This window comes from Oxyura jamaicensis, chromosome 2 (genome assembly GCF_011077185.1).
Source record: "Oxyura jamaicensis isolate SHBP4307 breed ruddy duck chromosome 2, BPBGC_Ojam_1.0, whole genome shotgun sequence".
NCBI classification, from domain to species: domain Eukaryota; kingdom Metazoa; phylum Chordata; class Aves; order Anseriformes; family Anatidae; genus Oxyura; species Oxyura jamaicensis.
The window spans coordinates 136,961,161-136,988,781 of record NC_048894.1 but is presented as its reverse complement, the minus strand read 5'-3'; the positions used below and the strand labels follow the sequence as shown (position 1 = coordinate 136,988,781).

General features: G+C 38.6%; 1 protein-coding gene across 6 annotated transcripts in view; it reads left to right on the top strand.

Moving 5' to 3' along the window:
• RGS22 (regulator of G protein signaling 22) overlaps window positions 1-27,621 on the top strand; it is a 71,584-nt gene that overhangs the window by 7,709 nt on the left and 36,254 nt on the right. For 4 of the 6 annotated variants that reach the window (XR_004748659.1, XM_035319271.1, XM_035319268.1 and 1 more), the window contains 12 exons: window positions 3,972-4,193; window positions 9,134-9,219; window positions 12,365-12,530; window positions 12,882-13,050; window positions 13,620-13,761; window positions 16,049-16,654; window positions 17,180-17,341; window positions 18,344-18,515; window positions 20,149-20,287; window positions 20,850-20,956; window positions 22,845-22,970; window positions 24,542-24,643. Coding sequence is in view for 5 of the 6 variants with exons in the window: in XM_035319271.1 (XP_035175162.1) it covers window positions 3,972-4,193; window positions 9,134-9,219; window positions 12,365-12,530; window positions 12,882-13,050; window positions 13,620-13,761; window positions 16,049-16,654; window positions 17,180-17,341; window positions 18,344-18,515; window positions 20,149-20,287; window positions 20,850-20,956; window positions 22,845-22,970; window positions 24,542-24,643 (2,199 nt within the window). In the remaining variant the exon portion in view is untranslated. Of the gene's footprint in view, window positions 1-3,971; window positions 4,194-9,133; window positions 9,220-12,364; window positions 12,531-12,881; window positions 13,051-13,619; window positions 13,762-15,993; window positions 16,655-17,179; window positions 17,342-18,343; window positions 18,516-20,148; window positions 20,288-20,849; window positions 20,957-22,844; window positions 22,971-24,541; window positions 24,644-27,621 lie in introns of all 6 variants that reach the window. The other 2 variants (XM_035319272.1, XM_035319269.1) reach the window with 2 other exon arrangements.

The following is a 27,621-nucleotide window of genomic DNA, read 5'->3' as shown; positions in this document are numbered from 1 at the left end:
ACATGGTGATGGATGCTGTTTTGGTTTCTGTTTTGGGAGGACTGAGGGAAATTTGCCTTCCCTTCAGTTAAGTGTATAATTTGGATTTCAGAATTATGTATTTTATTTATTCTTAAGCTGAAACCATATTCAATGTGCATTTGACAGTCACAAAATTTCTTTGCTGTCAAAAATGTACATGCAATTGTTTATTTATTCAATAGTATTGCTGTACCACAGTGTAAAAACATCTTTTTGTTGTTTGCTTGGAGATTTTTTCTGAAGCTAACTACGCCGAGTTATATTGGTCATACTGGGGACAAGAGAAGAATTGCCTGTGGATTATAGAGTTAGTAAGCTTATTTGTTACTATTCTCAAATCCTTGTTGATCCTTTCTATTGTGCTAAATTGATAATATATGAACCCCAAGTTTCAAGACTCCTGCCAAAACTGATTTTTTTTTTTTTTAATTTTATTTTTTAACATCTTGAAGTATAATTTGGCTCTGGAGTTTTTCTTTCCTCTTTATCTTCAAAGGATCAAAAACTGGCCCAAACTAGAAAAAGAATGTAGGGAAGAACGCATTGATACTTTTAGTCTTTGGTTATTGTATTTTACTTGTCCATAAAAAGCTAAAGCACTTGCCAAATCTGGGGTAAGAAAGGCATTCCTTAGTATATTAGATTGGTATGGATAATTTTTTTTTCCTTCTTTTATAGTGTAGGCTATCATACACTCCTTAACACAACATAGTCATCTTCACTGAAGAGAGACCTTGTTATTGCAATGACCCAGAATATTGGTGGTGCCATAAACCTCTCCCGTTATTGTCCTGTGAAACATTATAGGATTTTATGGCACTTGGCTTCTGTGGGAAAAGCTTTAGTTTTGCTACAGGGCATTAAGTTTTTTTTTTTTTTTTTTTTTTTTTTTTTTTTTTTTTTTTTTTTGGTGTGTGTGTGTGTTCCTCTTTGATTTCATCATAACATTATCATTTTTATTTTTTTTGGTGAGTGATTCGAGAAGGTCATGACCTCCTCTTTCATTATGCCTATAAAAGCATTCTGATTTATCATTCTAGTTTTCTTAAGCAAGGTAGTGAAATACACTTCCCCAGAAAGGCTTAAACTGTTCTAAATTGTTTTTATATGATGCTTTGATGAGATGTTCTATCTGGTAGAATTTGGGACTTGCACATGCTGGAAAGGGCTTTGGGAAGGTCTGTCATCTGGCTTCCTGCTCAAAGCAGGGTCAATGACAGAGACCAGGTTGCTTGCAAACCACCAGCAGATTCTGTAGTCTCTCTGGACAGTTTGTTCCAATTCCAATTATCCTACTTTCACTTTTTTTTTTCTTATATCCAGTTGGAGCCTCTTCTATTTCAGTGTATGAACATCATCTCTTGTCTTCTCACCATGTACCTCGTGAAAAGTATATTATCTCTGTAACCTCCTTGTAAGTACTCTCAGACTGCTGCTAGGTCTCACACCAGAGCTGTCTCTTCAAGCTAAACAAGCTCTGTTCCCTCAGCTTCTCCTCACAGGGCAAGTGCTTCACCCTCTGAAAATCTCAGAAGTCTTCTGTTGGGCCTACTCAAGTTTATGAATGTTCTGCCTGTACTGGAGACCCAAAACTGGATACAGTACTTCAGATGCAGTCTTGCTGGTGTCACATATTGGGGAATAATTATACCTGGGGACAAGTAAACTACACCTTGGTCCATACCTCAAACCTTTGGACCAGAACAACCTGTTTCAGTCAAGTAGAGGTTGGACTAAGTGATCTTGGAGGTCTCTTCCAACCTAAATGATTCTGTGATTCTGTATTTAACGTGTGAAGTCTTAATCCTCTTAGCCGTGTACGTCCTTTTGTTCCATTAGTGTATGTCTTATAAATGATTCATAGTTGGACATCCAAAATAGCAATACACTTTACATTTTAAAACTTGCCATTGGCATCTGTTTCACTATATTAAAGTTGCCATGTGTTTTCTGTTCAGTGAATGAGAATGTGCATTGTAAAACCTAAAGTAAGTTACACGGGATTTAGTAAAAGCAGGTATGTGTGACAAACTTTGTCCTCTTCGCTTAGTTTTCAAGTTGAATAACATGTTACTAAAATAACCTGCTCATATCTAGTCATGTAACCCTAGATTACAGAATTTGCATTTTGTTTGCTTTTTTTCTGCAAGCAAGTGCATTTCAAATTCTGAGAGACTGAAGCACCTTGTTTCTTAGTTTATTTTCTTCTGTTTCCATTTTAAAAACACAAAATAAGAAAGAATACATTTGGAGATTATTAAGGTTGCACAGTTAGTCTCTTAAAAGTTAGTAGCTGCCCAAATTAGGTTTGAAACTAAGTGAAACGTATGCACAACAAATGGGGAGCAGGTCGGAATGAAGTATACAGAACACATAAAACAACACATAAAAGCCTCTTTTAAATACTGTTCGGTACATCTGGAGAAAAAGCACTAAAACCTGCAGAGTGCCCTGGAGAAAATTAATGCCGAAAGAGGCATGAGGTGTCAGAGAACAAAAAACAAGCCTTGATTTTCAACTGAAGTTAGGTAACTCAACAGACTAGTGCAATTCAATGCATGGCTCTGACCAGTGACAGACTGATGTCATAGGCCCTAATCATATACTTAAAGCTCTCACGTGCTACGTGCTTTGCCAGGCTGAGCCTCCACAGTGAGACATTATGGGACAAGCAGGGAATGTTGTAATCACGTTGCAGCCACATGGGTTGACTTGGGGCATTCCTCTCTATAAGACATTTATCAACAAGGGGGCTTCAAACAGGAGCAACAAAATAGCTGACATTGACATGGTTGCTTTGGACTTACATAGGTGTAAAGAAGAATAAAATTGGTTTATAATATACTTCTATATTATATGTAGCGTGTATTCAACATATGTAGTATGTGTATGAATTATGTCTGTGTGTATTTATATATATATGCTTCTATATGCATACAGTGATACCTGAAGAAGTTCAAGGAAATGAAAAATACAGTGCTTGAAAAAATATAATAATCTCATTAAGTGCAGGGGAACGACAACTGTACAAACACCAGGTGGGATCCTGGTTGGAAAAACGCCAAAAAAAAGTCTTGGCACTGGATCTGGATATGGCCAGGATTTTTCACTCCTGCTTTCTTCATTTCTTAAATACGACATGCCCTCTAGTCCTCCAGCTCAATATGGACATACTCAAACGCTCTGGTTGTGTATAGCCTCAGTTTCATAAATGTCTTGGTTATCTCCCCAGATTTCTGTAAAATCCATCAATATTTTCCCCTCCTCACTTGAAAGATAGGAGTATGTAGAAGAAAAGGAAATATTTAATATGAGAGCTCAAAAGATGAAAGATGTCTGTGCTCTGTTTTAAAATGTACAATGCAGTGATTTTTTATTTTTATTTTTATTTTGTGTGTGTGTGTGTTGACAAAAGTTAAAGTTACATAGCTGATGTTGAAGTTTGGTCTACCTCATGTATACTGCAGTATCTGACTGAACTAGTGCAGTATATTCGCTATAGGCCGTAGGTTTTGGCAGGTGCTTGACCTACAAGTAATAATATGGGGAAAAGCCTTTCCTATACTTGGGAATCTTCAGATTCATCCTCCTCAAATGCTTTCACATTTAAAAAGTCAGCTTCATTACTAATCTTTTAAAGTCTTGCCTGTTTGTGGTAGTAAATGGGAAAATAATACTGGAGATCTGATCCCGTATCTAAAGTAGTTTCTTGCAGAACAGTTACTGAAGTCACTATGAATTATATGTTCTAGGCATTTGTGCAATGGATCTATAATTTGCATCTGAAAAAGAATGATCTGTGATCTAGAGTGAATTTGAATCAAGAGAAAGAAGCCTCATGATACCAGCTTGCATTCTGTAGGATGTGACTATACTATAAAAAGTAACTTTCTTAAATGAGATATTTCCCTTATTACAGTGCTAAAAACTTTCCAAACTTCTTTTTGTAGACTTTTGCCCAGCCAATTAAATTTAACCCGGACTTTGGGGTTTTTGAAGTAGTTAATGATGCCCCACAACGCCTGGAAAACCAGCTGAAAAAAGTTCTACATGATCAGAAACCTCCAAACCCCATTTATGATGTTATAAGGAAAGCAAAGAATGACGGGCAGCATTCCAAAAAGATCAGCGCTTCTCCAGTCTTCAATATTGATCCAAATTACAACACTATGGTAAGCATCTTATAGCCACTGAGTTTATATTTAGATCTTGCTGTAGAGATACTGGCAGTAGTTATTGTTGTGTTTGGCTTGGTAGCTTGGGAAAAATGTTAATTCATGTTAGGAAAACATAATGATGGGCCAAATTATGCCCTGCAATGCACATGTGTCTACCAGACAACTGAATGGAATTACACATGTACATCCTGTAGCACAGAATTTTGAAGATTCTGTAGGGCAGGATTCAGTTGTGTGGTCTGAATACTTTTTAATATTAAAAGAAAAAATATTATGACAACAGTTACTTTACTAGTGATCCCTGGAATGTGCAAATTGACTGAAACTAATGCATCTCAGTCTTTCCCTATTAATTAATTTCCTTATGTGGCTATGAGCTCATCTGTGGTCTGGCAACACATAAGTCTCTCCCCCATCAATTCCCAAAGGATTTACATGGTTAGCATCAATTGAAATGGCCAGAAAAAATAACCTTTGGCAACAAGAATGGTAAATTAATGGAAATATAGGTTGGATTTTAGAAAAGAAAAAGTTTCAGGTTTGTTCAGACACCATCAATTTTGGTATTGTTACCTGTTCACTTTCAGGACTTTATACAGCACCAGATTAGGCATATTAAAATCAAGAATTGAAGCACCATGTGCATCTGCAAGAATGCAAGACATTATATGTGGGAGTTCACCTTTAAGCAATATCTTTGGAGGACAAAAAAAGTCTATTTCACTGGGATACTTGGTTTATTCCTTTCTTGCTTACTTTGCATTGGTGTGACTGATGTGACTTCAGTTCATTTCATTCAAGGACAGTTTAAGGTCTTGTTACATTTTTAGAGGCGGCTGCTCTAAATTATGTCATAGCTGGAAAGCTGAGAGAAAATCAGGGAGTTAAAACAGGCTGCTGCTTTTCTCAGTATAAGTTTAATGATTTTCAGAAAAGAAAACAAAATGTTGAGAGAGGTCAAAAGGCAACAATGTTTAACAAAGTGATAGCAATGTGAGATTGCAACTATCTGCAATATAAACTGGGAAAATGCTAAAACGGGACAAAGCTCACAGACATGCCCACCATGTTAAATGATTATTTTCATGAATATTTTGCTTGGGACAAAAGCACAAAAGCAGAAGAACTATTCTTGATTTCTTATTTGGGGTCAGGATTCAACTGAGGAAATGTTTTGTGCTTGTGCAAGAGTGGCTAACATTGCTCTCTCGGATAAACTCACATTATTGTTACAGTGGATGACTTTTTTGACAAATTCAAAGCCATCACCTTGTCTTCACTATTACTTACATCTCTCATGGATTGGAGCAACAGGACTCCTATATTACTGAAGGATATCTTTCCTTCTCCATGGAATTTTCCAAAGATGGGAAGCATTATGGCTTTTTCAGGAACAATATGACTCAGTGGGCAGCTAAAATCTACACAGCCACTTGCTCACTTTCCCCCAGTAGAACTGGGGAGAGAATTGGAAAGGTAAAAAAGAGAAAACTCATGGGTCAAGATGAAGGCGTTTTAATAAATAAATAAATAAATAAAATAAAGCTGCATGTGCAAGGAAAGCAAAATGAGGAACTCATTCACTACTTTCCATTGGTAAGCAGATGTTCAGCTATTTCCAGGAAAGCCAGGCTCACCATGTGTAATGGTTCCTTGGGAAGACAAATGCCATCACTCTGAACATCACTCCCCTCAGTTTTTTTGCTGAGCAGGACAGCTTATGGTGTGGAATATCTCTTTGGTCCGCTGGGGTCAGCTGTCCTGGCTGTGTCCCCTCCAATCTTCTGGTTTACCCCCAGCCTCCTTGCTGGCAGGCTTTGAAAAGAAGAGGCCTTGGTGCTGAGTAAGACCTGTTCAGCAATAGCTAAAACAGTTATGTTATCAACACTATTTTGGTCACAGGTTCAAAACACAGCACCATATGTGCTAATATGAAGAAAATTATCCCATCCCAAACCAGAGAATTTAGACCCTCATCCACTTCAACTCAGCATTTTAAGGTTGAGCTGGAACTAAATGGCCTGCAAAACAGTATGCCAAAAATCAGTACTGCAACTATGTAAGGTGAAAGATGTCAACTTTATTCATTGTACCACATTGTGACGGAACCACAAGGCATCTCAGACCAAGTAGTTCAGTTAAAATCAGATAGAATTTGATCTTCCAAGCATAGAGCAATGCTGCCTCTGTTGCTTTGACTGCTTCTATTTTCACTTCTCTCATTGATTGACAGTTGAGCAGCCATCACTCACACATTACTGATGAAAATGAGTTGTGACCTTTCAGGCTACAGCCTGAATTCAAATGCACCTAGTCTGAGAAATAAATAGAGAGAAAAATCCTACTAATGTTACTTTCCTTTCACACTGCCACAAATTTATGGATAAGCAAAAGGTCCTCCTGCATGTGTGCACACACACTTGCTAGTTATTGATTTGGAGGTAACTTGATTTGGAGGTAACTTCTTATCAATAGTCAAAATCAACTCGGTGTGAAATATATTGAGAAAAATAACTGCAGAGTTGGGTAGACCCAAGTCACCACTATGGAAAGAAACTGGCTGGCATCCCACATACCTTACTTCAGAGAAACCCCAGTTCAGCAAAGCACTTAAGTATGTGTTTAACTTTAATCAAGTGAAGTTAAACACATGCTTAAACTTAAACACGTGCTAAAAGCTTTACTGGATTGGGTCCCAACATGGCCTAAGGCTGACTGGGTAAGGAAGCTAACCAAGGTAACAAAACCCACCAGATTAAATGTTGCATCTGTCTTTCGGGAATGGGAAAGAGTAGAGATTCTTTCCTTCTGATAGTATATATAATTTTGTGTACTAGCCATGTACAGACATGAACATGTTATGAATCATTCAGATAAAAAACTGGGCTGTGAGTCAGTAAATACATAAATACTAAATGCAAACTGGCTGGCCAAAATAAAGAGACAATCTTTTGTATTTCCAAAAGGCTTGTTAGTTACCAAAAGGAGGTATATACAGTATGGTTGGGAGTAATTAGTCTCCATCTCCACAAATTACATTGTGTGAGCCACTGCCAACATAAGCTTTCCATATTTTGAAATATTTTCTTCTCTCTAAATGAAACCACCCAATTTCTGAGTAATTTAGATTTTTTTTAATCCCCTACAGATATGTATGAAGGAGAAATAAACCTGGTCCCTAATGAAATATTAGCTCATGGAAAGAAAATTTAAAATGTAATTTACATGAACTGGTTATTTGATATAGCAAGTAGCAAAAACATTGATACTTCCATCCTTGCCCCAAATTCACCTGTTTCTCTGGACAAAAGGAGTTATTGGATTTTTACTAATAATCAATTTCACCTGCACTAAAAAGAAAAGTGCACCTCAGATAAATAAAACCAGTTGTCCCCTAAGAGTATTAAAAACACACGCTTTTTAATTTTTAATTTTTTAAAAGAAAAGTAAAAATGTGTGTCGTGTCATTTTAATAGTTATGGTTCACGGTGGCCCACACTTGCTCTCTTTGTAAGACCCTTAGGCAAGTTTTTCAGTTAGCTGTTTCTGTGTAGCTCACCACTTAACACCTCCTTTTCACCCTCCAAATCACGCTTTGGTGGCACCTAGCTTTCTGCTTTGAGTAGGCACTGAGATTTAGACCACCTGAGCGGAAATATATTAAGAGTCTGATTCTATTCACGCTTAGATTTCCATTTATGTGTTACTGTGTGCAATGCAGTTATGCAACATAAAAGTGGGAAAGGTGATAACTGATCTTTGATTATTATTATTATTTTAATATCCAGAGTTCTACCATTTGGGAGTTATAATTTATGCTAAAGCTTCCCTATTCTTCAAATTATTGGGGAAAAAATGTAAAAATGTCTGTCTATAACAGATAAATAAGTCAGAAAAATTATCAGTTTCCTACTGCAGAAAATTCATTAGCATCTAATTTGTATTGGAATTGTGTGGTAAAAGCATGATTCATACACACATTCCAGGGCCTTGATGTCCTTCTTATATTGAGGAACCCAAAACTGAAAACAGTACTCGAGGTGCAGCCTCACCAGAGCAGAGTACAAGGGGATGATCACCTCCCTGGTCCTGCTGGCTACACTGGGCACACTGCTGGCTCATGTTCAGGCGAGCATCAGTCAGCACCCCCAGATCCTTTACCTCTGCACAGCTTTTGAGCCATTCTCCCCCAGGCCTGTAGCTCTGCATGGGGCTGTTGTGGCCAAAGTGCAGGACCCAGCACATAGCCATGTTGAACCTCATCCCATTGGCCTCTGCCCATTGACCCATCCTGTTCAGGTCCCTCTGCAGGGCCTTCCTACCCTGCAATAGATAGATTGACACTTCCCCCCAACTTGGTGTTGTCCGCAAACTTCCTGAAGGTGCACTCAATTCCCTCATCCAAATCATCAATAAAGCTATTAAAGAGGATGGCCCCCAACACTGACCCCTGCGGAACACCACTTGTAACCAGTCACCAGCTGGATTTCACTCCATTCACCACTACTCCCTGGGCCCGGCTGTCCACCCAGTTTTTAACCCAGCAAAGTGTTTACCTGTCCAAGCCATGGGCTTCCAGCTTCTCCAGGAGAATACTATGGGGGACCGTGTCAAAGGCCTTGCTGAAGTCTAGGTAGACATTATTTTTGAAGAAAAAACAGCCATGATTTGTTAAAAAAAGTTGTACTCTCATAGGCAAAATCATATTTAGCTTATTACCTGTTAACCTGTTAACTTATTACCTGTTAATAGCAAGGTAAAGAAATTCAGTTGTCCTGGTACAATTAAGGCTAAACTGGATAACAAAGGTGATGTACATTGTATACTAGTTTTTGTAAGACAATGCTTCTTTAGTACGGGGGTGAACAGAATCCATTACATGTCAACCAAAATAATAAAGTCACTGCAAATCTTTGGCATTTCTTTTTTAATAGCGTCTTGATCGAGAACAAGCGGTTCAGTGGATTAAGAAAGAAAGACTTCCAGCTTTTCTAGAAAGTGACTGCTACTTTGAATACAGGTATTACAGTCTTTTATGCTCTCAGTTTTAAATCTACATTTATCTTTTATCTTTAACTAATCTTGACAGTACTCAATATGTTTTCTCTCACCTCTTGTCTTTTAGCATTTTAGCAACCTGGATAAGTTAAAATTAGTGACATTTTTCAGTTGTTTTTCTGTAATTATCCTTGACCAAAATTACATACTATATTACAACACTACAGAGAGAGTAGGAGGAATATTTGCAGATTCTTGGATCTGTCTTTCACAGAGATATCATGATAGCAATACATTTCTCTCTAATCAATATATAAGCCATATGGGTAAAAGAGATGAATCCATAAAATCCATTAAAAAAAAGACAGACACTCCTTTTTATCTCAATTATCTGTTTTGTACCTTCAGGCCTACTTCAGATTTCCTTTTGCAAGGTTCTCTGTGGGATGCCATGGCAAAATTTAGATGATTTCCAGTTATACACTTGCTGTACTTTTCCAGATGTCCTTTCAGCCTCTTTTCTTATATTCAAGAGGTTTGGTTTGTGTTTTGGAAGGACCTGTCTCTACAGCCCTTAAGGTTGTGTCTAGATGTTGATAACGGTAGTGTGTAGGGTTCCTAAAAGGAGAAGCAGCCTGGCAGTGTGGTTCACAAAACATATTTGTTAATTGTCATAACAGAATTGTTACTGGGGTACTGACTTCTACATGAAAAGATTCAAAATTATTTTTAACTTTCAATATCCTGAAGACTGTACTTAAATTCATGAGGGAAACTGCAAAGAATAAGAAAACCATCAAAGAGTGTTCCATTTTACTTTTAGTAGAAGCCTGCTTTATGATTCAGGCATCTGGGCATTGTGAAACACTAAAAGCTTGATCTTCTGCTATACTAAAGGTGTTTATTATTAGTATTATTTTGATGAAGCAGAGTTACATAAGATAATTAAATAAAACTATCTTAGAATCATAGAATATCCTGAGTTGGAAGGAACCCACACAGATCACCGAGTCCATCTCCTGGCTCCACACAGGACTGCCCAAAAATCAAAGCATATGTCTGACAGCATTGTCCAAATGTTCTTGAACTCCAGCAGGCTCGGTGCCGTGATGACTGCCCTGGGGAGCCTGTCCCAGTGCCCGACCACCCTCTGGGTGCAGAACCTTTCCCTAACCCCCAGCCTGACCCTCCCCTGTCCCAGCTCCATGCCGTTCCCTCGGGTCCTGTCGCTGTCCCCAGAGAGCAGAGCTCAGCGCCTGCCCCTCCGCTCCCCTCGTGAGGGAGCTGCAGGCCGCCATGAGGCCTCCCCTCAGCCTGCTCTGCGCTGGGCTGAGCAAACCAAGGGACCTCAGCCGCTCCTCATGAGTCTTCCCCTCCAGATCTCTCCATCCTCTAGTCCCCCAGTCTGTACATACGTGTCTAATTTCTGTAGATATCAGTGCTTTAAATTACATTCCTGAATCAGGAGCAAGATAAGCTGAGCTGTTTGGAAGCTTGTGTTTAAAGATGCAGATAAGATGAAAGTATGTATTAGGTTTATGTGGCATGGTTTTTGGGGGGGAGGGGGTGCTGCAGGGGTGGCCTATATGAGAAGAGCCCAGAGGCCACCCCATGTCAGCTCCATAAAGGAACCTGTCTCTGGCTAGAGCAGAGCCAGTGGGCCCTGCTGGTTGCACCTCTGTGAGAGCAGATTTAATAAAGTATAAAACTGCTGTGCTACAGCAGCTGGGAGAGAGGAGTGGGTCAACACTTTAGACACCAAAGTCAGTGAAGAAGGAGAGCAGCAGGTGCTCCAGTTGCCAGAGCAGAAGTTCCTCTACAATCCATGGGTCCCACACGGAGCAGATCTCCACACTGCAGCCCGTGGAGGAGCCCCCGGTGGAGGTGGTGGATGTGGCCTGGAGGAGGCAGCGGCCCATGGAGAGCCCCCGCAGGAGCAGGCCCAGGGCCTGAGCTGCAGCCCGCGGAGAGGAGCCCATGCAGGGGCAGAAGGGCTGGTTGTGGAGGATCCACACTTGAGAATTCTGTTCCTGAAGGACAGACCCCTGTCAGGGACTGACCGCAGCCCCCATTCCCATTCCCCTGTGCCTCTCAGGAGGAGGACGTAGAAAAAGGTAGTTGGGGGAGAGGGTGATTTTGATTTGCTTTTAGTTCTCACCACTCTAGTCTGTTATCAATATGCAATACATTTTATTAATCTCCCTATGCTGAGTCTGTTTTGCCTATGGTGGTAGGTGGTGAGTGATCTCCCTGTCATTATCTCAACCTATGCACCTTTATTCATCGTATTTTCTCCTGTTCTTTTGAGGAAGGGGAATGAGAGAGCAGCATGGTGGAACTTATTTGCCCTTCAGTGTGAAACCACCACAAGGTATCTCAATCCTAGATTGAAATCCTTTTGCCTTCAAGTAGTGGGGACAAACAAAAATGGGCATTCAGTTCATGGTCATATGCTAAGGCATAGGCTTCTTCCCTTCACATGCACCTTGGTTTTATACTGCTATCTGACTTAACTGAGTAAGCTCTGCCATGGTTCTTGAGGCCAAAGCATCCTCAAGGTCCTCCTGGTCTTGTGGTTCTAATACTGCCTTTTTCTGGACATTGCAAGGTTCACAATATCACAAGGTAACACTGGAGTGCACTTCAGTATTATGTCTACATAGAGCAGCCAACTGAACATGGTAGCACCTGCTGTCTTGTTATCATCTAAAAGCTCAATTAGTATGAGCACTGCTGTGGCATTGCTGCTTGCAGATTGCTTGTGTCAGGGACGGGAAATGTAATGTCTGGTACTGATACAGGGCTTCTGCAATCTGGGAAAATAGTTCAGTTTTAGCAAACAATATGTTCAAGTGTTTCTTGGCAGGGTTTGGACTGTATGGATATATGTGAGATCATCCTGACAGAAATCAATTTTGCTGGTAAAGATTTATAATGTAAAGCAGGCCACCATCTGTAAAGCTGGTGGACTATGGAATGGCAGTACTGGTGTTTACATATGTGACAGCAGGCGAGTGGTGAAATAATAAAGTAGAACATGAAGTTCCCTGTGGCAATTTATTTTCAGAGTGGTCATGTTTTTTATTGCCTGTTCTAGGGAAAAATCAATTGTTTCTCTGACTAAAAGCAAAGACTAACTATTTTCTTCTCTGAACATTTAATTTCAGGCTAGCTAAATTGATATCACAAGTAGAATGGAGCCAGACTGGCATTAATTTCATTATAGACAGTAACTATTATCCCTGGATAAGGAAGGAAGACACAAGTCCTCCCTCTCCTGAAGAGGATGACACTTCATTCACTATGAAGAAGTTCTATGTATCACTTGGCCAGGTAAAATTAATGTTTAGTGGGTGTGACACTGAGCTAGATTGAATGTATTGGGTTAAATTGGGTTATTGTAATTGAGGTCCCAACTTAATTGAACAACTAATTCTCTAAATATTCCATCCTTTTAAAGACCTTTGTGCTATAGAAGAAGTTTGATGGGTCATACAACCTATACAGAACTGCTGCTGTGTTATGAGTATGCTCAGCTACTGTCATACAGCTCTTTTCACTGGGAACTATTGGCGTAGAAATGTATACAAATAGACTTCACAAAATGACTACAGACAGTAAGCCCTCTGTCAGAAACACTGCAATAAATAAAGCTGAATCATTCTATGACATATCTTTTCATAGGCTACGGTTTCTCAGACAAAGGATTGGTTTACATTAGCAAAAGAAAGTGAATCCACAAAAACTACAGATTCATTTACGCGTCCTGTAGCTTCTAGTCAAATCCAAGATATTCAGCATTTGCCTGAGATGCATGAAAGAGATGATTCATTAAGTGACAAAACTGGCCTAGGTAAGTAACAGAGGCCCAGATATTGTATATATAACTGTCTGACTAGGTCAAAATAGAAGGCATTCTAAGGAATTGCTACTAACTCCGTTTATTACTTTCCAGAAGTCTCACATGGTATCTCAGGCTTCAGATGGGGGAAAAATGGGTTTGTTTCTTTCCCTAGCCACAACATTAAATGTAAATTTGACCTAGTAGTCAAGTAATTTTGTGATAGTAGAAGCCTCTTTCCTTACACATTTATGTCTCACATATGTCTTTAAGTTTCAGCTGAGTTTTTTTGTTTGCTTGTTTAGTTGGTTTTCTTTTGAGATGATTTGAAAGACTTTATTGTCTAGATCCTTTGGGTATTTGATAATATATGATTTGCACTGCAGCCATCCCAGGGTATTTATGTTGAGCACTTAAAGGTCTTCTGGCTGCCAGTTTTTATGAATCTTAGAAAATGTAATTGTTTGTGACATTCTTGTTTATCAACTGAAATTGTTCAGCAGGTTCAAAGGTACTGGGAGAAAACACACAGACACACATGTTAACATACATGATTGCATAGCTTTGCTTCTGTTCTGGAGGCAATAGCAAAATGAACAGAGTTGCTGGGAGTTCTCTCAGGAGAGTTCTCTCTCTCCTCCCAGAGAAAAAACAGCCATACCTTGAGACTTATACTGCCGGGACCTTGGAGTTGAAAGGCTGGATGGAAAATTGGAAGACATGGTAATTCCAGAAATCTGTCTTCTTTCTCAAACCCATATGGATTACCTCAGGAAACATATTGCTGATTCATGGATTATTGATGAAGTTATTCAAGTTGCACTTGTTTGCAGCTCATGACTCGACCAGTAATTTTTGCAGTACTTTGAGCAGAAAGGTCACAAGTGCACCATTCTTGCAGAGTCCCATTATGTAGCATGGATCCGTATTGCAGTGGACTGAGCACAGAACTATAGAAAACTTCTCTGTCCTCTGAGCATTTTGCCTCAATGATTTCTTTTCTCACTGAAAGCTGTATTTTATAATATAGACATTGATTTTACGTGTACTTACTGCTTTTTATTCTTCTTTCACGGGAAGGCTAGCATTTATTTTCCAGTCAGAAAACTATTTTTAGGTACAATATTCATCTATTTTAGGCATCAAGAAGAACTAAAAGCAATAAAGGGCATCAGCTAAGTTTCTCAGAACCAGCCTACAATTAAAAAGAGTACAATAGCTGAAGGTATTTGCTTTGATAATACAGTTTGAATTCCTTGCTCTCTGCTTTAGCTGGATTAGGGTGATGAACAGATGTCTTGAGCAAAACCATTTACCTCTTGGCTTTTGATTACTCAAAAGCTGTGTTTCTCTCTCCCTGATTCTCCTAGGTCCTGTGAAATCATTATTCATGTCTCAGTTTCATAGAACTGTGTTGAGAAGTTATACTTAGTCAAATGACAGTGTTAGAAATAGTTTAGTAATAAGAAAAGATATTTTAAATAACACTGACTTTATATTAATGTCAACTATTGTGTCATAGGTACTTACACATGAAAGTATGTAAGTGCAGACCAGGGAATTTCTATGCCACAATGCTAATCCAAGGTTCTGTCTGTGGCAGTGGCCTGCACTTGGCTTCTTTGTAGATTGACACAAGGAATGTCTAACTGTCGTTGCCATTTATTGACTAGCCTATTGTAGAGAGTTACAATGGCTGATAACATTGCAAATGTGAAGTTAGTGGATCAGAGGGCTTTAGCCCTTTTCTGTCACAGTCTGATGTAGTGCGAGTGCTCAGAGTTTGTAGCATCCGTCTCATTGACAATGTGACTGAATGTACCCAGGTGCTTACCTTACTGATACAAGAGAATATGAATGCCTAAGTCTTAGCTTTAGGAAAATACAGAAGACTAAGCTTATCCAGTACTTTAACTACTGGATTGATATGAAGATATTCTAAAGCCACAGTTGAATTATGACTTTTTTTTTTTTTTTTTTTTTCTTTCACTTAGATTCTGTTGATGTTCAGAATATCTGTAGTTATTCTGCTCAATTTTACAGGGCTGACCTGTACAATGATAGCAGCATTAACCTAGGTAAACAGTATGTATATTCAAATCATCTCCACTAACATGCTCCAGAAGTACTTGTTTTGTTGAAAGCCTGTCAGAAGTAGAAAAGGTGCTTGGGTAAGTTAAAGCATCAAGTTTCTTTCTCAGCAGACCAGGATGGCAGGACATGCATCATAGCATGGGCATAAAGAGGAGTGGGGTAGTGTAGACAAAACAAAACAAAACAAAAACACAACAACCAACGTACCAACAAATAAACATGGCTGGTCATTGTTATGAACTTATTAGTTATAAAACATCTCTAAACAGAAGGGAGCCATTTCTGTGTGGCAGACTGGACTGCAGGCTTGTTAAATGTTTCCAGAGTCCTTGACATAATCAAGGGCTTTGTTGTTCTCCTGTGTATGCCAAGACTTTATGCAGCTGACAGAGGCACATTTGATGTTTTAGACACTTTGCAATAATTAAACAAAGACTTATCACTTACTAGCTTCCGTATGCCTAAAGCGAAAACAATCCTGCTACAATTTTGATCAAACCATTAGCAAATGCTCAGGGAAGAAACCAGGCCCTGCAGCACAACAAGATGGTTTAACAAATGCTGAGGATCTGTGATACTCAGCTGAGTAAACAGGACAGTTGACTCCAGAGGGAGTTGTTCCTGAACTCTGCTGTTCTGCTGGAATGCAATAGAGAATGAGTTTCTGAGTCATGGGGCTGAGTTTCTAGCCAGATAGCAAGAGCAGAAGCACCTCCACTGATACCTGCGCTGCAGTGCAACACAGTCTCATTGTTCTGCTGCTGCAGCACAGTATGAATAAGTTGCATTGGAAATGTTGATGTGCAAGAGAACAGACCTGAACCAAAAATGTGTTCAATTATCTTTTCTGATTTAATGCAGAAGCAGGTTCCCTGTCTAAGGAATACCACCAATGGAGTTTCCTTTCTCCTTCAAGGACTGCATCAGCAAAAGCTGGTGATATTAGGGAGAAATCCAGAGAGGCTAAGGAGCATTCTTCTGTGGCCATTGCTGAAACTCCTGCTCACACTCAGACAGTTTATGTAGACCAGAAACTGGGAAGTGCATCAAAAGAAGAAAGTGGACAGGAGAATGCAACTCTTCAGACACCAGAAGAAACCATAGTAATGGAGGAATCAATTTCAGAACTGATCCACCAGCCAGCTGCCGAGACTGAGAGTGACGTGGATTTCCATAAACAGCCTGAAGTGTTTGCACACGAGTTAGCAAATAACGAAGTTGCCTGTGGTACTGCAGAGCCACTCTTTTCCCAAAGTTCTTCTCCATTTACTGTCTTTGACTCCATGAGAGATGTAAGAGAACAGGATACTGAAGAAGTGAGCTTAAGATCAAGTTCTGAAAGTGATGGGGCCGACAGTAGGGCTGCCTGGTGTATTAGCCACAGAACATATGATGCTGGCAACAGAAATGAGTTTGAAAGATTCAGGAAATTCATTAAAGGAACACTTGGTGAGAGGTATTGGTGTCTCTGGATGGATATTGAAAGACTAAAGGTTCTTAAGGACACTACAAGGCAACAAAGGTATTTTGCATTATTTAACATTTCTTCCTATTATTTTTTATACTTGTAACACAGATCAATGGAGGTTTTGAGATTTCAGAATAAATAATGTTTGAGTGGAATGGACACAATTAATCATGAGTATCCTGACAGGTAAGTCAGAAATGAGTCTGCTGAAGCTGATAAAGCAAAACTTACGTGTGCTCAGAATCACCTTAGTATTAAGGCTTTGTTAGAAAGAAATTTGGAAAACAGAAAGCAATAGAGAGGCAAAAAGAATAAAATAACTTAAAATCACAAGTGGGGCATTCTGTATGACAAAGTGCTTTAGTGAAAGGCTCTACTAGATTCAGGTTGTCTATCCTAAGGCACTGTACATTTCTTCTTATACACAACATGTCTTTAATTTGTGGAAAAATTGTTTTGGCTTCTGCCACTTGCAATTAGATACATTGCATGACAGCAGGTTAACCAGTAGAATGTACTGTACTTAGTTCTATATAGCATATGATACATGCTTATGTGACTATTTTTGTTTGACTCAAGGCAACTTGATAGGATGAAAAAATTCTATCTGCTGAGCAGTGGAGACTATTTCCTCACTTCTGAAGTGTTACTCAGACTTGATCTGCTACGTGGAGATCAGTGGAATATAAAGCAATTAAGGCGGATTCAGCCTGAAGTAGTGAAACCTCTTCTTCTTTACTGGTATGAAAAAATGAAAATGAACTAAGATTATACTTTTTAACAAATTTCCCTTTTCTTTGATAAGCATACTAGGTTTATTTCTTCTCACTTATCCCATTGCAATTATGAGAAGTAATGTCACATAAATACTAGCAGATGTTGCCTCTCTGTTTTTAGCTGAGACTAAACTACACTGCGATCTGTTGAGAAGACAGGTAGATCTGCCTTACTGAACCTTTGTTATTTTACTGCCAGAGCATCTGAGCTACCTTGTGTATAGCTACCCTGGATACCATTCTAATAAACTTTGGCTGCAGGGTAGAGAAATCCCTGCAGGCACAGAAGGTTAATTCTGTCCTAACCTATTCCCCATACTGCCCTTCTCAAGTTTCTGAGGATGCTCTGTGTATACATCTACGTGGAATTTGACCTTGAGACTTTACTGTTCAATGTCTGTTATACAAAATGCCTTTACATATTGACAGCTTAAGCAAGGATACAAATTCTAGCCTGTTTCCAAAACATTAGCTAGATTTTTGAAGGTCTTCTCTCCTCCCCAAGGGGTATCAACAAATTGCAGGCAGAAACAAATACCTGCAGTTGTGTACTTTGCTGTGAAGCCTCATGAGAGCTGTGGTCTATGTCCTGTGACCTAAAATTCTTTCCTATTCTTTGCTGTAGTATGAATGTGGCATATCCCACTACAGACTCATACAAAGGCAACTGTGTAATGGTGCAGTATTTGGAACCTAAGTTAATGTATGTGTTGATTGTTTTTAAATTTGTAAGAGTGCAATGTCTAAACATGTCTTTAAATGATTTTCAATTCTAGGTGCTTATAGCACCATATCTTGATACAGTAAACACCATCATGAAAAAAAAAAAAAAGGAAAATGAAAAAAAAAAAAGGAAAAAAAAGCCAAATAGCCTAGTATTTCATGCTTTGGAAAAATTCTATTTATTAGGTTTTTTGTTTGTTTGTTTGTTTTGTTTTGTTTTGTTTTTCCTTTTCTTTTTCTTTAGGGGTCCCAGATTCTGTGTCACTCATTCGACAGCAATAGATACTGCCAGTGCAAAACTGAAGTTCTGGCACACGTGCCAGGAGAGACCAAGGGTAGACATTGATCCTTTTCCACAAATGGTGTCATTGCTGCCATTGACACCTAAATCTTGCATACCCAGGATGCTTCCTCAGGTAGGTAGTACCATGACATTGAGACCAAAGCCTTGTCCCATCAGAAATAACAATAAAACTCCTTGAGTTCAGCGTAACAAGCATATCTTACTTGCTTGTTAGGAAGTCAAGATTTAGCAAGTTTCTCTCTTCCAGCTGGTTATATAGCAAAATACAGTATCATTTTACTACATTTTATGCAACAGGTCACTGTAAATTGAGACAAATTTTCTTCTCAGTTATGTCCTGGCTATTTTGTAAGTCTTTTGGATACATATTTTAGCTTGACATTCTCAGAATTAATATATTAAAGATCTAGCAGCACAGATTCTGCCCCTCAACCAGCCTTATCTTAATCTAGAGTAATTCCCACAACTTCACTGAAGTCACCCTGAATCTACTTCCATGTTTGTAAAAAGGGCAGAGTTTTGCTTGGTTTCTATCACTGCAGTACTTCAATAATCTAGCAACACATGACTTTTGTTTTCTACAGAGGGCCATGAACCACAGGACAGTGACCTGTCTTTTTCACAGCATGTAGCTTGCAGATGGCCAGTTCACTTTTGACTCTGCTCTTCCCTGAAAGCCTCAGTTTGAGAGGTGATTGCAGTGAAAGCCACAGGTTTTCAGCAATGTTGTGTTAAGTCTCTGGACAGAAGGTAGTTGGAGAGTGTGACTCTAGAGTGTGATTCCAGTATCAAGAACTGGATGGTCTATGCCACAGATCTGTTCACACACACCTCTGTTACTTTGAAGTGGATAGTTTTAGACTACAATTATAATGCATGTATTCAAAAAGCTATTTCATAGGGCTAATGGAGGAAAAACAGTGGGAGAGATTTCCTGTTCAGAAGCAGCTGAGTTCAGGATGAGATTCCCATTGAGCACAGCGGGAATGGGCCAGAAGCAGCTGCTTCTTACAGAGACCAGCTCTGGCTTCACAAGGTGTGCTAATGACCCAGGACTAGCTGTAGGTCATGGAGACAGGATCCTAACTCTGCAGGTTTTCCAGCCCCTTTTGAGTTCAGCACTTGAAGAAAACCATGACCTGGCACCCATGGCTCTTACAGAATCAGCTGATTTCTTGCTGCTGTTTTTGCTGTGAGAAATCTGGACTTCTAAATCTTCTATATCTACTGTGCTTGCAAGAGCTTAGAAAAAACAGTAACTTAGGCTGAATTTTTGAGAGCGCTCTGAGTGCAACTGACATCTCCAAAAAGTTATAGCATGATTTTGTTCAGAAGTTAATGAAGGTGTGGCAGAATGCACCCTTCCCCTCTTGGTCTTAGTGATTATATCTGTCTTACAGCCCTAATTTACAGAGCTACTCAAGGTGTCCTTGAGATTCTCAAGATTCACAAAGCATGCTTTTCACCTGACATCCTCTGTAATTCTATGCAGAGTATATGTAACATATTTCTACCTGTTAAAAAATGTAATTTCTAAGTTATCATAGTTATTAAAGTGTCCTGAAAAATCTTGGAAGATATTCAGAGAAGTTTTTTGCAATTATCAGCTTTACATATTGTGATCGATAAGGAACAATGGTCCTGAAAACCTTTTAATGCTTTTGAGTAGTTAATGAGAACATGTTAAGAAAATGCGAAGGTGGAAAAATAACCTAATTGCCCTATTTTTCTGCTGTACCTTTTAGAAAAGTAGAACCAGCACACCAACAACTTTTTTGAAACTAGCCACACCAAATTTCTCTTTGAAGAGTTCATCAAGGTTATCACCTGTTTTGTCATCACGTCAGAGCCCCCAAAGGGATGACTTTTCCAGCAGCAGAAAGTAAGCGTAAGCACAAAAGGGCTTCAAAAAGTACTTCAAAAAGTACACAGAAGTACATCTTTCTCCACACTAATATACCTCAAACATTTATGAAAGGCTTTTAGATCCTGCTGTTTTCATGAATACTTATCTTTAACACAGTATTCTGCTTAGTGAAGCACATTTATGCTGTAGAATGCTTGCATGGGGAATTTCTTTCTGGCTGATTAGTTATTCATTTGTTTGTGGCACAACACAAAAGGGGTTATTTCTCCAAATACAAGTTTTTTACCCTTTCATGTAACCATTAATATTCTCTACATACATTTACATTCTTTAAACCCACCTCAAGCATTTGGCCTCAAAGATATAGTTGTGTCAGTTTTTTCCACAGGGTCACATGTATTTCTTTACATTTTTTACATTCAGTGTAAGTTTGAACTCCATTTACTTTTTCTCTATTGCTTGCTATGTTGTTTTACCAGTCTGATGTCCTTTCTTAGTTGTTTATTTCATTGACAGTCTTAGTTTTTTTTCTTAAATAGATATTAAATTTTTATTTATTATTATTTTGTTGTGGTTTCAGGCTAAAGTCAGTGAGCAGGGACATGATACCTTGCATAACTTTAGATGACTCTACAGTAATAAAATACCAGGCTCGCAGAAAGTACACCTATGCTGAGTTGCTCCCAGTAAGTAGTACCTGAAAATTTTAGTTGTCTAGAATCATGGGTTAAAACATTTTATTCTGTAGTATTAAAGGGGAAGTAGGCAATGATGGGGGAAATGGGTTTGATTATGTGAATGTCAATGCCTTATGCAGAGGTATAATTAGAATGTCAGCATTTTGTGTGTGGTATCTGTCACCTATTTGATAGGAAATCATGGCACATACAGAGGTTTATTTTCACTAGAAAGTGTTGATCTTCTCCATGGTGACCATGTGTTCAGTAGGCTATTATGGAAAACTCACTGGATAAATGCTTCGGTGGAATCATTACCTAGGAAAGTGTATCAGACTTAAAATGTAACTGAGAACTGAATCTGGCATAGGAAGTCATTAAAATAGTAAAATTCATAAGGGGAAAATATTTCAGTTGTAAAAGTCATCTTTATTGCTTGCGTTCTTTGTTCTTTTGTTTGTTGAATTATTGCCTCCTAAGCAAGCCCTCAGTCCAGCAAGCCTCAGGAGGGACAGGCTGCACAGAAGAGCCTTTTCTTAATAACTATTAAAATGCTGACAAATCAAGCAATTTGAGATATCCAGATTTAGCAATTTAAAACATATCTAAAACTTTAATGTTTGTGGAATGTTCACAAAGCAGCTTGCAGCTTCACGGAGGTACCAATACCCATGGCCTCACAACTAAAAAAAAGTATGTTATGAAATCTGGGCCTGTTTACACATGTATTAGTTTTAGTTGATCAGTTGAGCCCATGATTATTTGCTTTTCACACCAAAATCATACTTTGTTTATTACTTCACTGCATTCTTTTTATTTCTCTGTTAATTTTGACTGAAGAAAAGCCTTGTCTTTGCAATTAGGAACATTTACATTTAGAAACTTACATTCCGGAAATGTTTACACCATGAACGATTAATTTTTATACACCTTCATCATGCAGGGTTTCTCTCTTGCTGAGGGAAGGAAAATTCTATCTGTTTACACTTGTAAGGCTAGATTGGAACCTACAGTCAGGACCCCACAATTTGCTATCACAAATACAATGTAAAGGGGAATGCAGGGATCCACAATTCAACTTCATACTGGGGAGTGGGGTCTCCCTACTCTGCTTCAGAAGCCTTGCTTCCTCCTGCCCTTCTCCGTCCCTGTTACTGCTTGGAAAGAAGCTGGTTGTCAGCTACAAGACTCATCTACTTTCACCTGTTCTATCAGAGGTGGCAGGCCAGCCAAAGTTTCTCTTTCATGATCATCAGAAGCTAAGGTACTAGTCTGTAACCTCCTCTGGCTTCTCTGTGAGCATTGGCAAAATGGATGTATTCCTCCTCAAATGCCCTGGGAGCTAGCTGCTATAACGGGTATGGATTTCCTCCCTTAAAATATTCATGATTTTGTAGCTGATGTTGGTGGCATACCTCCAAGAGACATATTTTATTCCATGGAAATTAACCACTATGACGTTTGACCAAAAATATCACTTGGTAACTACTGTTAGTACGAAACACAGTAGCCTGAGCTGAGACAGCTTTTGACAGCTAAGTGATATAGTTTAGTATCACTAGAATTCCCTGGATTCAGTGCTAAAGAGTCAATGACAGAATTAAGGCCAAGTTTCTTTTCCTATTTCAAGGAACCATCTATGGGATACAATGGTCATTTTGCTACTCTGCACACCTTAAGTCATCAGATTAACTCCATAGGACATGAATATTTAGTAGGAAAATGGTAAGGAGAGCTATGATCAATTGCATATGTGATAGAAAATGGAGACTGGTTTCTTGAGATGAAGGTACTAATTGAACACACTGCATGGCCCTCCATTGCAATGTACGGAAATTTAAAAATAATGAAAGCCTGTTATTCCTTGTTGTATAACTATATATTTTTTTTTGTCTAGGGGAAAAGTGCTGCTGGCAGCGCAGTCTTAGGGAGATCAATAATGGAAAGCATGCTGCAGTCTCTTTATTTGGAGAGCAGAGCAGGCTACTACTTCACACACTTCTGTGAGAAGTCAGGGAATAAGGTATGAACATTTTCCTACCCTGTTATAATTTAGTCCATAATTGACTGAATGCCAAGTTATAGAGGGCAGCCAGACTGAAAAAAAAAAAAGAAAAATTGGAGAAAGAAAGATTGATGACTGGATGAATTATTACTTGTGAGACTACAATCCCTCAACAACAATAAACTGTTCATATGTATATTCAAACTAATGACAGGTCTTAACCGAGCTGTCAGATCCTAACTGTCTCAAACCTATTGGAAATCTGAATGTACCATCAGGAATAAAAAAAAAGACTAATCATTTTTAAAAACTAGCCTTTAACTTGGCAGAAAAAATGAGGTCTTAACCCACAAAAACATTTTTTATAAAGATGGAAAATCTGCTGTGCTATTAGTCATGATAATCTGCCTCATTCTTGCTTGTTGGGTTAGCGATGTCCAAACTCTCCAATGTTTTAAAAACGTTCTTCTACTTCCATGAAGCTTCTTGGATTTCTGAGAAACATAACACTGTTTCTTCCCTGCAGTCAGTAAAGTCATCATTCATTGCTGGGTGTAAATTGAAGATTGGTTGGAACAAGTTATTGATCTGAGCCAGTGTTTAGTGGCTTTTGAGGAACATTGAATCTTTAGGGAAGACTTGAATACGATCAAGATGGACATCTATTTCACTGCTACCACAACCCAGAATCAAGCAGCAGTAGCTAGAAATGCCTTTGGCTACCAGAAAGAAAAAAGTCAGTATTTTCAAAGCTGAATACCTTCAGCTAAAAATGTTAAATGGGTATAGATGGAATCTAAGTAAAAGTAACTCATTTTTCATGGGAGATAGGCACCAACCCATTTATCCTCTGGCTTATGCAGGTGCCAAACTCCTTTGAAAATTATTTCCGTAAGGTCTTATCTAAAACTGTGGAACCTATTTCATTTATATGCCAGGTTTGGTAGGCTAAAGTTTGTGGAAAAAAGTTTCCTGCCCCTATCTTTTTGAAACACATTCATTATTGTCCAATGATGGTGGTTTCAGGGTATTTTCCAGATCCAAACACCATAATTAAAACAGAGGATTTGGGGAAAGATTTAGACTCCTTTTTCTGAAAGATAATTTGGCGTTTGTTTGAATTTGTGAACTGGTTCCAAGATTCTATGCCTCAGAAATTCATGTAATAAAAATGCAATGATAGTCACAGTAACATATATCAAGTACACAATATTTAATTGTTTTCGTTATTGCTGCAAAATGCTATTTCACCATGGCACAAATTCTGCATGTCCATTATCAGCATTTCTTCTTAAGTGCTGGCTTTATGCCACTGAAATGTGGTTACTCTTCAAATGTTAACTACAATGTTAACAATTTTAATGGCCAATTATGCATAAAGGATACAATAAAAGATATAGTATCACAGCGACGATGCCATTAAATATGTTGTCCTCCTGCCAGTATGCAACAGAAGATTAAATCCATCTTAAATTGAGCTTGATTTATGATGACCCCAAGGAGCTAAATAATTACTCGCATTGGAAACTCAACCTTCTATAAATGCCTGATATTTGGGTAGTAATAACTTACAGTTTTTTCATCTCTAGTTGTGGAAGAACAGTGCGTACTTTTGGGCTGACCTACAGGCTTATCATCAGCTTTTCTACCAAGAAACTCTTCATCCCTTTAAAATATGCAAGCAAGCTCAAGTAAGTTGTAAATAATGTATTTTTTCTTCACAAATACATTTGTTCATTCCCTTCACAAATGTTTGTTCAGTGTAAAGACTGAAAAGAAGATAGAAAAGTTTCCAAATCTTGACAGCTCACACCAAAGTATATCTGGTTTGTGGACAATAAAAGAAGCTCTTTGGCTTGCTTGCACGGAATTTCTTGATTTAAATGTTAAACATGCACAGTTTCATTTCTAGGCTCTGTTGTCTCTTCCCAGCTTTATCTATTATACTCAGTTTACCTAATCTCCCCTTTGCTACTCTACGTCCTATTTGGAAACCTCCCGTTTAGTGTTAGTATCTGAGATAACATTTTTTTATAAATCATCTAATTGTGTTTTACTTTTCTTTCCATCTCCTGCGTGGGTTAAAATTGCAGGTCTCATAGTCCAGACCTCAGACCTTAAGTCATGAAAATGGATCTTTCAGTTGTCAGTCCTGATTTTCCTTTTCTGGATGTCAGGGCATTGTTATACTCTTTACATTAGCATCTCCTCCACCCCCAGATTTGATCTTTACACGCTTATTTGCTGTCAAGCAGAATGGATGTTTCCTATAAATAAGTATTCTTAACAGAATATGCACTTTAAGTCAGGGAATAAAACAAAACTAAGCTGGTTCACCCCAGGCCATGGGTACTGATAGCTCTTACTGACTGCAAAATAGCCTGATAACTGCCAGGGAAGGATGCTGCTGCAGTGTGATATTGTGAGAAGCATTCCAAGCAACTTTTAACATAATTTTGTGAAACTTCAGTCTGTTTTCCCTCCGTAAACCTTGTGTAGGAGTATATTCTATCTGCATATTTAAATATATGCTGTAATAGAGGAAAATGATTTCAGAGGTTGTTGGAACTGCTCTAGGGAGCAGTGGAGAATAATTTCATTGTATGGCTTACATTATTGAGCATCTTGAATTTGTCTTCTAACTTGTGAGTTTACTGGGGCAAATGACACAATGTTGCATATTTGTCCAGATTTTTCACTAGAATCAGTGTTAATTGTATGGAAACTCTAAGCAGAGGCTGAAACTTGGACTCCTTCTCCAAGCTGCATACTGGCTAACCTGAATTACTACCTTGTTTATTTCCCCCATCCCCTCTAGCTCTACTGATGGCATTCCTAAGGCTGACCATCTCCCATATCTGCATGGGTTTGTGGCTAGGGACCTAGTTTACAACAGGCATGTAACCTGTCTGCCTCTCCTGGAGTCCTTCTCCAGAACTCTCACCTATCAAAGAAGTTGCACAAGCACATTGGACAGTGTGGACGTTTTGTCCCTATCCTTTTAACTTTGTAGCTGAGTCTCTGAACTTGTGGTATACTTAACTAGATGATCTTTTGGGAAACTTGATAGGGACTGTTAACTCTGGGCAAAAGTGAAGATGTGGGAGATTCACAAGCAGATTGGATAAATCCCTTTTTCCATTAGGCCAAGATATACTGACCCAAATGTACTGTGTCATTTGTGGTCACGGTTAGCTTGTTTAATCAGAGAGTTAGGAGTATGGCAGTGGCACTCTGTGCAAACTCAAAAACATGAGAAATTTCTTCTTCTTTTAAAAAAAAATATTTAATTATTTAACCTACTGTACCTAGACTGTGTCTTGATCTTCTTATATATTTTTTGTAGGACAATTTTAGGTTATGGTCTATGGTGGTCTTAGGTTAAGATGATTCAGTTTTTAATTCAGTTTAATTTCACACCAGCCTCCTCTCTTTTTTGTATGGTTGCATGGTTGAAAATTAAGGCTCGGGTCTTTTTTATTTTTCTTATCTTATTTCCAGTGCCGGCCTGGTGGTGACAGCAGAACATCGCACAATCAGTGTTACTAGGCAATTGCAAAGAGCTACGTACACATAGCCATTAAAGTAAATACATCAAAACGAAATATGTGAAACTGTTCCATTAGCATAACTAACAGCTGAAATGTAACATAACAAATCAACACATGTGCTGCAACATTTGGTATCATTCTCAAGCTTGCCTTTTAAGGCTGCACAAAAATTATTCTTGTTTTCATTGGAACACTGTTAAGAGTCAAGCTGCATCCAATCTACAGGGTCTGCTTATGGAAAAGATGCTCTCCCAGATTCTGTGCTCACCTTTGGCACAATAAGATAGTCATACCAATACTCCTAAGAGAATGTGGATCAGATTCTAACAACACATCATCCTATGTATTTCACTGTTTATTACAGAAAAAGACATCCAGAGTATTCTGTATGTGTTCTGCCTGCTTCCTGTTAGGAACACGAGCAAACCTGGATTGCTCTGTGTCTGCTACTCATTGTTTCATTTGTTAGGTATTTTTATCTAGCTTTATGATAGAGAAGCACATTCATTCAGGGGGGTGTATATTCATTCATTCAGGGAAAAAAAAACAACACCAACATAGAGTGAGGATGAAATCTAATACATAAGAAAAATGATGGGTACTGGTAATCATCCAGGAACGTATGTGGATATTCACTATAACCATGCACGCAGGAGTGTAGAATAAATTGGGAAAGAAAAACAATAAAGAAACAGATGTATCCTTTGAAAAAAAATGTTAGAGTTGGAAAGGTTAATATAGTTATGGGAAGTACGATATTTTAACACTAGAATCAGCTTAGATAAAGGAAGTTTTCATTACTGTGAAGTTCTAGGGTCAGATGCAAGATTTATGTTAATGGAAAGTGATGATGGGGGTTAAGGCAGTGCAGCCTTTCCATTTAAGGCCAGACAGTGCATTGTATTCTTCCCATCATAATTCTGTCAAGCAGCTGCACAAGCCCCTCATTTAGGTCAGCGCAGTATCCACACCAAAGAGCAGCAATATGAAGCACTTGGACTTAAATTTTTGGTGTGTTTTTTGCTTCACTCTAGTCATTCCGAGATTACTTACCAAAGCCTTCTCACTGGAGGTGAATTCACAAAAAAACCCAAGGCCTGAACAATTCCTGATTTGAA